General features: G+C 51.8%; 2 protein-coding genes across 2 annotated transcripts in view; one reads left to right on the top strand and one right to left on the bottom strand.

Moving 5' to 3' along the window:
• LOC108786029 (ghrelin-like) overlaps positions 1-2,267 on the top strand; it is a 2,541-nt gene extending 274 nt beyond the window's left edge. The window contains exons 2-4 of the mRNA XM_018555237.1: positions 420-509; positions 1,089-1,200; positions 2,230-2,267. Coding sequence (XP_018410739.1) covers positions 420-509; positions 1,089-1,200; positions 2,230-2,267 — 240 coding nt within the window. The remainder of the gene's footprint in view (positions 1-419; positions 510-1,088; positions 1,201-2,229) is intronic.
• Positions 2,268-2,748: 481 nt separating this feature from the next.
• TATDN2 (TatD DNase domain containing 2) lies at positions 2,749-9,192 on the bottom strand (the record flags this gene model as incomplete). The annotated part of the gene is made up of 5 exons (XM_018555218.1): positions 2,749-2,908; positions 3,107-3,290; positions 4,490-4,617; positions 7,199-8,026; positions 9,097-9,192. Coding segments are annotated over 5 exons (1,377 nt in total), but the record flags the coding sequence as incomplete, so codon positions are not given.
• Positions 9,193-12,049: the final 2,857 nt, after the last annotated feature.

Genomic DNA, 12,049 nt, shown 5'->3' with positions numbered 1-12,049 from the left:
TTGGGAGGGTCAAGAGGGGGTGGGGAGGGAGATCTGACAGCCGACTAGCGGCTTTACAGCACTTTACATAGAACTGTGTGGCATGCAGCGTGGGGGTGGGGGGACGACGACGACTCTCTCTCCATAGATAGAGGCTGCTGAAGAGGGAGCTTTGAAAAGAAACCTGTCCCACCTGCGCAGGCTCTTCAGGTATCCTCTGCGCCCCTCATGCGATGCTGCAGACATGGAATTGTAGCTGTCGCCTCTACCCCGTGACGTGACAGAAGAGCTTCCCATAGACACCCCGATGTGTGCAGCTGCCTCGTAGTAACAGTCTGGATACCACAGATACTTCAGGAGCCTGCGCAGACGCAGCCATCGGGTACAGCGAAGGTTCCGATTGGTCGGCATTCACAATGGATTTTTTATTTTATTTTCAGGGGCGGCAGCCGCAGAGCAAGCTGAGACACGGCAATATGAATCGCAGGGAGGCGGAGGACGGCCCGGGCGAGGAGCAGAAGGAGATCGGGGTCGGTTACTCCGCTGCTCTCTTATTATGATTGTGAATTCATTGTTGTCGGCGCTCCGGGCTGTGCCGGAACTACAACTCCCAGCATGTGCGCTCGCCGCTCTGCATATTACATGTTATCGTTGCTCAACTTTCAAGTCACAGCAGGTGGAGGTCATTCAAATCGCATCGCCCTCACTAAACATTAAGGGACTCGATATTTGCATAACTCCTCCCAAGAGCCTGCCCACTGCTTTCATCAGGGCTGCGGGTTCTTGAGTGGAGTGCTGAGGCAGGGTGCTGTGATGCTGCTATGTGCAGCCCCTCCCACCAGCTATGATCCACCTGCATTGCAGAGAGAAGCACAGGGCCCCAGTGATGACATCATTGGGTATAAAATATAAACCTGAAACAAATATAATCCGCTTCATCGTACCTGTCCCTTTAAGTTGGGCTTAAAGGGACAGGTACAGGGAAACGCAAAACTGAAATTGGGCATTAGGATGTTGGTCATTATGGCAGCATAGTACAGCCGCTGCGCCAAATCTAACCGCCGACCTGCAGCAGAGCGACGCGCTAATCTTCACTTCCTGCCTTCCAGGTGACCATCCCTCTGGACATGAGTATGAAGCTGACGCAGGAGCAGTTCCAGAAGCAGAAGGCGGCAGTGCAGGACTTCCTGTACACCTTCCTCTCTCTCGGGTCGTCGCAGGGTAAGGACACCTCACGTGTAGTCTTCTGGGGTTACCCATCATCAGAGCTCGACCCTTGCTCTCTATGTGGAAGCAGTGGTCTCCCTGCAGAGGTTCGACACGCCCCTCTGCCGAGTCAGATCCGTCCAATCAGCAAAGCTTATGCCCGCTGCTGATTGGACACTAAATGAGCTTCCTGAATGAGGTCAGCGAATCACACGAGACAATGCCGAAGCATCCGAATGACAGCCGGGGATCTTGCGTTTCCTAAAAAAGAATGGAAGCAGTGGCAATCGCCTTTATTTCCCCAGGCCAATCACAAGGCTCCGACCTGGTCACATGACGGGAGGAAGTCATTAGACCTGTGTGAGCGCCAACACAAAACCCACAGGGATTGGGCTCCTGGCAGAGCAGCAGGGGGAGCGCAAGGTGGGAGTTTCATCCTTTAAGACGGGTGGGATGGGGAACCTCAGGCCCTCTAGCTGTGCTGAAACTACAAATCCCACGATGCATCTGTCTCTGGGAGTCATGCCTGCGAGAATCTTGCAATGCCTCATGGGATGTGTAGTCTCACCCCAGCCGGAGGTTCCCCACCCCTGCTCCAAGAGAACCTGTCACTGATCTCTGAACGTCGCCCATTCAAAATGGTAACATTGTATCAAGCCGGAAGCCTCTGGTCTTGTTACAATGTTAATTGGGCAACGTTCAGGGATCAGTGACAGGTTCTCTTAGAGCGGGGGTGGGGAACCTCCGGCCCTCCAGCTGTGGTGAGACTACAAGTCCCATGGGGCATTGCAAGACTCTCACAGCCACGACTCCCAGAGACAGATGCATCATGTGACTTGTAGTCTCACCACAGCTGGAGGTTCCCCACCCCCGCTCTAAGAGAACCTGTCGCTGATCCCTGAACGTCGCCCAATTAACATTGTAACATTGTATCAAGTCACAAGCCGGAAGCCTCTGGCCTTGGTACAATGTTGAATGGGGGCCAGTAAGTCTCTATGTGGGGGGCTCCTCCTAATGGTGACCGTGTCTCCTCTTCCTTTCCAGATACAGAAGAGAAGAATGGAAATCTTCAGAGCCAATGAGAAGAATGAAGCCCTGACTCCGCCCATCTGTCCCCGCCTCCCCTCATTCTTTGTGTCTGTAGTATCTCTTATATATGTGACCCGAAAAATAAACTGGAGATTTTTGGCAGAAGCTGAGCGTGTGGTGCTTTGTGGGATGCAGCAGACTGATCACTGGGGGAGGGGAGACTGAGGAAATGCTTCCTCCTGTCTGCAGCAGACTGATGACATCATCTCAGCCTAGGCAGTCACTGACTGGAGGGCGGCTTTTTTTTGAAGAATGCATGGAGTATGTCAGCTTATATGAATGTATAAATTATGAGAACATAATAATAAAAAAAACAAAGAAAACATGTAAAATAAAAAATAAATCTATTTATAACAGACGAGTCGTCCAATAAAAAGGTAAACGGAAAAACCAACAAAGACATTCAATTTAAAACAAGGCACCCATCGGCTTCTTCCCCCCAAAAATGAACACTTTCACTGAACACCCCCCTCCCCCCCGGGTACTGAGGCACTTATATATTATACAGCCGGTGGGTGTTCTCGCGGACTTTGGCCATGACGGATTTCACGGGTAAGTTCTTGAGCCGGGCGACTTCCTGGACGGTGTGCAGGGCGAGACCCGGGTGTGAAAACTTACACAGGCTTTTAGGAACCTGGAAATAAACAAAAACGCAGACAAGGTTATCTGCATGGAGTTTGTATAATAACGTACCCAGATTTCTGAGGCTTCCAGGGTGAACCAGCTCCAAGCTGACCTTACTGTGTGTGAAGCCGACTGTGGGGGGATGCAGCGAGGGGACGCCTCGTACATAGGGCCCGGTTCCTATAAGTGGCCCCCCGTCATGTCTCACCTGTCTAGGTACAAAGAACGGAGCGTCCGTCTCTATGATCAGCCTGTCCAGGGGGATCCGAGTCACCGCGTCCCGGGCGCTTGTCGCTGATGAATACGTCAGGACGGCGGTGAAACCGACGGACATGTTGGGAAACTCGCTCAGGAAAGGTTCGATGTCCTTGTAGCTGCCGGTGAAGCAATGTCTGAAAACAGAGAACGCGGGTTACGGGGTCACCTATAGAGGAAGCAAACACCGAGGACCGGCCGGAGACTTCCAGAACATTGCTATGGAAAGGGTTAAAGCTGAAACCCCCCCCCCCTCCCCCCCCAGCATAAAACTGTCACTGAAATATCATTCACAATAACAGTGGAGTCAGCAGGTTTGTTGGTAAATAAAGCCCATGTGACCTCTATGCCTCAGGACCAATCAGAGGAGCTCCAAATTGCTGGTCAAGACCGGGAGTGGTCAGTGACAATAGGAAGTAGGAGCCGAATATCCACCTTCCCCCCTCAGCACCCGGCATCATCCTGGGGAACCATAAACTATGTGATGTGGGCAAGATCTGACCTCCGTCCTCCCCTCCAGTCTTCTATCTGACCTCCGTCCTCCCCTTCAGTCTTCTATCTGACCTCCGTCCTTCCCTTCAGTCTTCTACCTGACCTCCGTCCTTCCCTTCAGTCTTCTAGCTGACCTCCGTCCTTCCCTTCAGTCTTCTAGCTGACCTCCGTCCTCCTCGCCAGTCTTGCACAGTTGTACCGGCTCCTCCCCTCTTCCTCTGATATCTCTGCACACTGGGAGCTCCTCACAATGCACATTAGAAGCCGCAGCAAGTCAGATTGAGGCCGCCTCTGTGACACCCAGCATCATCTAGCTATTTCCTCCCCGGCCCGCTCCTTTTAGTCATTAGATTTCAGTTCTTTCAATCATGGAGGCTCATCATCTTATGTGGGCAGTCTGCATGTATATGGAGTCTTCCCGGGAACAGCCACGCCTCGACACACATATATTTGCATAACTCCTCCCAAGAGCCGGCCCACTGCTTGCATCATGGCTGAGGGCTCCTGAGAGCAGTACTGAGGTCGGGAGCTGTGATGTCTTCAGGAAGCCATGTACGGCACCCTGCTGGCCCCTCCCACCACCCGCGATCTGCCTGCATTGCACTGAGAAGCACAGAGACCCAATGGTGATAACATAAGGTGTATATAGAAAACCAAAAGGTTTTATTTAAAATATATAAATTAGCATGTTGATGGGGGGAGGAGCCTGGGAAGTCAAAATTTGCAGATTAAACTTCAGCTTTAATGGGGATGATTAGTAATTAATATCGGGAGCTCGGGGTGATCACTCCCTCATCAGATGCGGGCACAATACATCATTCCACAGACAGACAAGACTGCTCACCGGTGTATCTTGTAGTCCCAGGGAACCCACTTCCTCATGATCCTGAACAGGTCCTCGTCCGCATCCCGACAATGAATGACCAGAGGCTTCCCCAGAGGCACGGCCAGCTTCAGCTGCTTCTCGAACACCTACCCACAGAGGAAACGTCATTTACAGCAGAAGGCCGATAACAAAACATAAACAAAAACACGCTGCCGACAGATCCGCCGGCGTCGCACAATCGCTGCTCCAATAAATAGAGGAGAACCTAATGCCATTCATGTGTCACATGGGATATCATTCAGTAATCCAATCAACAAGCTCAATACATGTGCAGGCAAAGAGACTTCCTGTGCAGGCAAAGAGACTTCCTGTGTAAAGAGACCCCGCCACGGCATGTGAAGGGTTAAAACACTGCTTTGTAAAATATAGAATAGATCAGGGAGTAGCCAAACTCCGGCCCTCCAGCTGTGGGTGAAACTACAAATCCCATGATGCATCTCTCTCCAGGAGTCATGCCTGTGGCTGTGAAAATCTTGCAATGCCTCATGGGATTTGTAGTTCCACCGTACAGCCGGAGGACCGGAGGTTGGCTACCCCTGGAATAGATGAATATTATAATACTCACTTTTGGAACTGGCAGAATTTTCAGCAGCGAACACTTGCGTGTGTGTGTGTGTGTGTGTGTGTGTGTGTGTGTGTGTGTGTGTGTGTGTGTCAGATGTCTGCATAGTAATGTATGTCACCCGCACACCGCGGTTCAATACGCAGTGATCATTTTATTGATGCGCTGACATCTTGTCACATTGCAACGTTTCGGGGGCCACTCAGGGTCCCTTCATCAGGCACGGGTACCGCATCCGTCATGCCTGATGAAGGGACCCCGAGTGGCCCTGAAACATTGCAATGTGACAAGATGTCTGCGCATCAATAAAATGATCACTGCGTATTGAACCGCGGTGTGCCGGTGACATACTTTACTATTGGGATCTGAAACTGCGCCATCGGCAGTCACTGCAGCGCCCACCGCAAGGGACACACCAGTAAGGAATGCGCTGGGACTCTTCTGCATTCTGTCAGATATCTGCGTCTCTCCATCGTGGCTTTCTCCTACCCCGTGTCCCCCAGGCAATACCTCACTGCTGTGGTCCCTCCTCCGGCGCAACATCACCAGCCTGTCAGAGCTGCCGGGACAGGCTGGTGATGTGGCGCTGGAGGAGGGACCACAGCAGGGACAGGCGGGCAATTGGCACACTCGGAAGCTGAAGATTCCATCTGTGCCGCCAACTCTGCAAGTGGGAGACAGAGACTGCTAATGGTATTATAAATGTATTTAAAGTGGATCTCCGGCCCCCCCTCCGCTACTCCCAGCGCTCCCACCAATTCACGAATTGGGCAAATTATGTGGGCAGTCTGCATGCATATGGAGTCTTCCCGGGAACAGCCACGCCTCGACACACATATATTTGCATAACTCCTCCCAAGAGCCGGCCCACTGCTTGCATCATGGCTGAGGGCTCCTGAGAGCAGTACTGAGGTCGGGAAATAAAAAAATAATTATAGACTGCCCGTAATAGGTTAAAAGTAACAAAGCAGCTTTATAGTTTTTTTAAGGGTGCACCAATGGGGGGTAGTTAGGGGCAAGGGGGGAGGGCAAAATAAAAAAAAAGTTTTCCTGAACCCCCTTTTACTTGCCATCACATGACCTTCAGCGGTGGCTTACTGGTCATCACTTTAATAAGAGCCACAACTGAAGGTCATGTGATGGCAAGTAAAAGGGAGCGCACCTTTGGCTGGTCTTGACGCCACCCTTTGTCGAGGTGTCGCCACGCTGCTGCAGCTCTATAGCTTTTTAAGGGTGCAGGGATGCCAGAATTGGGTATAGTGAGGGGCAAAAGGTGAGGATGTGCAAGGGTTAGGTAAGAAAAAAATAAATCTTTCCTCAACCCCCTTTTACTTGCAATCACATGACCTTCGATGGTGCCTCTTTCTAAAGTTGAGACCAGTAAGACACCACTGAAGTGCGGGTGCACCTACGGCTGGTCTTGACACCGACCTTCATCGTGATGTCATGACGCTGCTGCAGCTCTACAACCTAAGGGTGCAGGAATGCACCGACTGGGGATAGTGAGGGGCAAGGGGGAGTGGATCCCAGGGTTAGGTTAAAAAAAAAAAAAAGCCTTCCTAAACCCCCTTTTACTTGCAATCACATGACCTTCAGCGGTGCCTCTTCCTAAAGTGAAGACCAGTGAGCCACCGCTGAAGTGTGGGCACACCTTCGGCTGGTCTTGGCGCCGCCCTTCCTCCTGATGTCACCATGCTGCTGCAGGACCCTGCTGATGGACCCAATGGGAAGCACCCGTATCACCAGGCAGTAATGTGGGCACTTGAAGAAGGACCCTCCCACTATGCAGTGAAAAAGCATGTGACCCGGCACATCATGTGACCATGAATTTAGGTATTTGGGGCAAATAGCTTAATTGCTTTTGTTTTTCATGCATGGGACGCTTAGCTATACGTGTGTGTGGTCAGAATAACATTTTATTAACCTTTCATTGTCATGGCAACATCTCTTTACTGCAATGACCGCGATTGCTTCTCTCTCAAAGCAAAATTTGCTCAGATTGCATGAAAATAAACAAAAAAAACCCGTGTGACCAATGAAACCTTCCTGAGCGGTCCAATAGGAGTGCCGCACCGCTCGGTATGCAGAGAACCTTTCAGACTTACCTCATGCTGCTCCGTCATTGTTGTGGAACATTTGTGGGAATAATCCAAACCCATCTCCCCATAGGCGATGGCTTTGGGGTGCCGCATAGCCTGCATCACCTCCTCCTGCAGTTCGTTGTTATAATATTGAGCGAAATGAGGGTGACACCCGAACGCCCCCCAGACCAGGTTCTCGTTCAGCACGTGCCGCCATGGAAGCCTCTCCAACGTGCGAGGGTCGCAGTAGTCCGTGATGCAGCCCTGAAACTCCGAAGGGAAAGTGGCGGCGCACTGCTGGCGGAGGTCGGCGAAAGACCGCTTGTGCTGCAGCCGCGAAAAGAGCATGTCCAGGTGGCAGTGGGTGTCTATGAAGCCCTCGCGGAGGAATCTTGGGGTGTTGTAGTCGGCGGGGGGTATAATGTCCAATGACCTCCGTGTGGTTTTAGTGTTGTCGTCAAACGCCCGGGGCGTATTGAAGGCTCCCGATCGCCCCCGTCTCTTTTCGCCCTCGTCTTCGCTGTCGCTGGACGCCACATGACTGATCTCCGCATTGAGGGAGACGTCTGAAACGCAGCTCTTGTTCAGCATGTCCTGGCGCCACTTGTTTTCCTCTGCGCTGGGCTTGTACAAGGGACTGGTGGGCCATGGGTCCTTAAAACTATTGAATGAGCGATTGTACAACTGATGAGGGTTCCTAAGGTAACTGGGTGTTGATGTCCCGGCTGTGGTGGCTGCCACAAGATGATCCGGCGGAGGTGCGTCTTCCTGAGAAAATCTGGCCATGGTGCCCATGTCCTCTATGTCGGAGAAGTCGCTTCCTATGGATGGATCCTTTTCCAGACGATCTCCCTATTCCGTGAAGACACAGACACAAACGTTAAACAGCTAATTTGTCACTCTGCTCTCTTCCCTGAACTGCAGCAAACCTGACTGGGCTGCTTCTCTCTCCGAGCCCTGCTGAACAATGGAATGCCAGAGGCTGATACCAAGCCAAATCCAGGTATGCGCCTTTCAGCTGGCTATGCACATTACAATCTCAATGTAGAAACTATGTACAATCATATTTATATGGTGACAGGGCCTATCTAAAAACAGTGGTGGTCAAGATGGGGGCTCAGCTGTGGCCCCGACATCACCAAGGGGTCCCACATTATATCCAGTTCATATAATGATGCCATAGTAGCCCCTTTACAAATCAATTCTCCCAGTCATATCCTCCACTATAGGCGGCTGGGGCTTGAGGGCTGCACAGCAAGTATAAAAAGGGCCACAGGTAGGTTGAGCACTGGTGGCTTACACAACCCATACCGACCATCGCACAACACCGGTGTCTGAAAATCTGAATGACATTGTACAACACAACTGTAAGCCAGGCAACCTCGGCACTCCAGCTGTGTGAAACTACAAATCCCACCCAGGGCCGGATTTACACTCTCTGCTGCCCCAAGGCCAGGTTCCTCAATGTGCCCCCTCATGGAGAATGGCAGACCTGGAGGCTGCATGCAAGTGATCTCTGTGGCATCGCCAAAATCACTGGTACAAAACAAGCGGCGGCTTCCCTGCTGTACATTTAGCTCTGCTTGCCCAAAGCAGGGCTAAATGTAGAAAACTACCCGCCCAGCGCTCGGAACTGCACGTCCCGGGCATTGGGAGATAGGAATTCCACACCCCTGCTGCCCCTCTACTGCCTGCTCCCCTGAGGCCGGGCCTTGGTTGGCCTTGTGCGAAACCCGGCCCTGATTCCGCCATGCCTCTGTCTCTGGGAGTCATGCCTGAGACCGTCAGAATCTTGCAATGCCTCATGGGAATTGTAGTTTCATTACAGCTGCAGTGCCAAGGTTGCCTACCCCTGGTCTCAGATGTTCAGCTATAAAACATTAAGGTCTACGGCATGGAGTCATACACATTCTTCTACTCACTATATCAGATTCTTTATCGGATTCATACAAGAACACAAGTCCTGGAATGTTGGCTGGGGCCTCTGGTTTCTCTTTACGGACCTCCGGTTCTTCTTTAGGAACTGCCCTTGTGATGGTTCCCTTCAACCGGCTTGGGCGATCCCCACTCCCTGATCTCCGTGATGGTTTCCCTTCCTCAGGGCTGCCTGTCCTGGGTAGTTGCTCTATATCCCTGCACTTCTCTTTATGGACCTCCGGTTCTTCTTTAGGAACCACCCTCACGATGGTTCCCTTCAACCGGCTTGGGCGATCCCTGCTCTGTGATCTCCGTGATGGTTTCCCTTCCTCAGAGCTGCCCGTCCTGGGCAATGGCTCTGAATCCCTGGACTTCTCTTTACGGACCTCTGGTTCTTCTGTAGGAACTGCCCTCGTGATGGTTCCCTTCAACCGGCTTGGGCGATCCCCACTCTCTGATCTCCGTGATGGTTTCCCTTCCTCAGAGGTGCCTGTCCTGGACAATGGCTCCGAATGTCTGGACTTCTCTTTACGGACCTCTGGCACTTCTGTAGGAACTGCCCTCGTGATAGTTTGCCTTAACCGGACTTGGAGATTCCCACTCTCTGATCTCCGTGACGGTTTCTCTTCCACAATCTCGTTCTTGGAGGTTCCTGTCCTCAGCAATGGCTCTGAATGTCTGGACTTCCCTTGACGGACCTCCGGTTCTTCTCTAGGAAACACCCTTGTGATAGTTCGCTTTATCTGGATTGGGTGATCTGCACTCTCTGACCTCCATGACGGTTTCCCTTCCACCGTCTCTTTCTCAGGGCTGTCTGTCTTGGGCAATGGATCTGAACCCTTGGACTTCTCTTTCTGGACCTCTGGTTCTTCTTTAGGAAACGCCCTCGTGGTAGTTCGCTTTATCTGGATTGGGTGATCTGCACTCTCTGACCTCCATGACGGTTTCCCTTCCACCGTCTCTTTCTCAGGGCTGTCTGTCTTGGGCAATGGATCTGAACCCTTGGACTTCTCTTTCTGGACCTCTGGTTCTTCTTTAGGAAACGCCCTCGTGATAGTTCGGTTTAGCCGAATCGGGTGATCCGTACTGTCCGACCTGCCTGATGGTTTCTCTTTCTCAACCTGTTTCTCGGGGCTGACCATCCTGGGCGATGGCTCCGAATCCCTAGATTGCCGCTGTTGGAACCGACTCATCCTCTCTGCCTCTGGCGGGCTCCTCATCTGGCCATCCAATGATCTTCGTTCTCTCGCTGAAGCTCCCAGGATGTCGCTGAACGCTCTCTTAAACAACAAGGACGGAGCAAGGAGCCTTCGCTCCCGGGTCCGGGGCACATCCTCAGACTTCACTTTGGTCTGCTCATCCATCTCTACTTGGCGATCATCCTGCAAACAGGAATCAAGAAACAAAATGAATGGTTTAGATGCTGAAAATAAAACACGAGTGGCGCTTTTTAAGTGAGGTGTAGTAACTTATAATCAGCGGGAACTTTACCTACATTCCCAAACATGTACCAAAGGCGTGAAAACGCTGGAGGCCCCCGGGTTGTAGCACCTCAGCGTCATAGGGTCTCACCATCGGGGTTCATAAACACCCATAACTGTCAATATAGTAACATTAACCCCTTCACGGCACAATGGGATAATCCTGTCATGGGTCCTCAAGGGGTTAAACAGACTCCCGGCGGCTACTCTGTTCATATTTGTAGAGCCGGCAGCCGGCTTTGCAGTAGAAGCGATTCTGGTGGCTTAGTTGCCAACAGATAGCTTCTACGATTCAGTAAAGGGGGCCCCCGCCCGCCGTGTTTCCCGGGTTCCGCTGCACCTCCTGCAGGCATGGGACTGGCATCTCAGGTGTCGGCAGGAAGCTGGGGAGGAGAGTGGCAAACCTCTGTTCACCGATCTCCTCCTCCTTCTATGGGCCCGTTAATGATGCGTATTGCATCAATTGCGGTCCCCGAGCTGCCATTGCTGGGCTCCTGAAGACTGCGATCTGCACTTCAATAGCTTTTTGGGAGTGCAAAGGTGACATTGGGGGTCTTTTGGACCTTTGGACCCCCAGTATCACCTTAAAGAGGACCTGTCATCACCTATATGCTATCACATGGGGGGGCTTGTAAGCTCCCCTATGTAATAGCAATTATAGTTAAAAAAAAAAAAAAAAGAGTTTAAAATATATTAAATAAATGTAAAAAACATAAAATGTATTTTAAAGTCCCCCGCCCCCACAAGTCTTCACGTAAACAGGCGTTGGGTGCGCCTACGTACGAAAACGTTGATCACGCTACACTTTGGATATTGGTGCACACGCCGGAGTGAGAGCAATAATTCTAGGGCCAATATTGTCTGGATCCACCCAGCTGCGTGATTGAAAGCTGGCTCTGCCTATCTAGAGGCAGAGCCAGCTGTACCCGCCCCCTCCCCCGTCCGTTCCTCCAGTCAGTGCTGGAGTATCGGACTCGGACAGGAGAATCCCTGCAGGGAGCCGTGAGTGACAGTCACGGCTCTCAGCACGGATAGATCGAGAAGTGACCGATTGACGGTATGTGTTCGCTCACCTCCCGATCTACTGAGCCGACCTGTGACAGTCTCATTGTCACAGGTCGGCTAGAAATATGAGGCTGAGTGGAAATCACGCACCTCATAGTTCTCCTTTAAGTGCATTTTTCACAAAATGTGGGGGGTTTGATAAGTTGTGCTAATATCGCGCAACATAAAAATTTATACATGCCGCCATTTTATTCTACAGGGTCTCCGATTTAGCCGGTTCTCCGCAGTTGGCCACTGCCCCGTCCCGTTTCTGTGGAACTACCGCCGGCGCCGAGGTCCAGAGTGCGTCTGGGCGTTCTCTCGTAGGGGTAGAGCGTAACCTGCCTCTCTCTAGGCGGGCTGTTGCTGTCGGAGTCTCGCTCGCTGCTGTGGTGGGCGCTCCTCGGGAGTTTGGAATACAGGCCTTTCAAGT

The sequence above is a fragment of the Nanorana parkeri genome, unplaced genomic scaffold, assembly GCF_000935625.1.
Source record: "Nanorana parkeri isolate BGI_ZX_2015 unplaced genomic scaffold, ASM93562v1 scaffold188, whole genome shotgun sequence".
NCBI lineage: Eukaryota > Metazoa > Chordata > Amphibia > Anura > Dicroglossidae > Nanorana > Nanorana parkeri.
The sequence above is the reverse complement of the archived record's forward strand: the minus strand, read 5'-3'. Positions and strand labels throughout refer to the sequence as shown.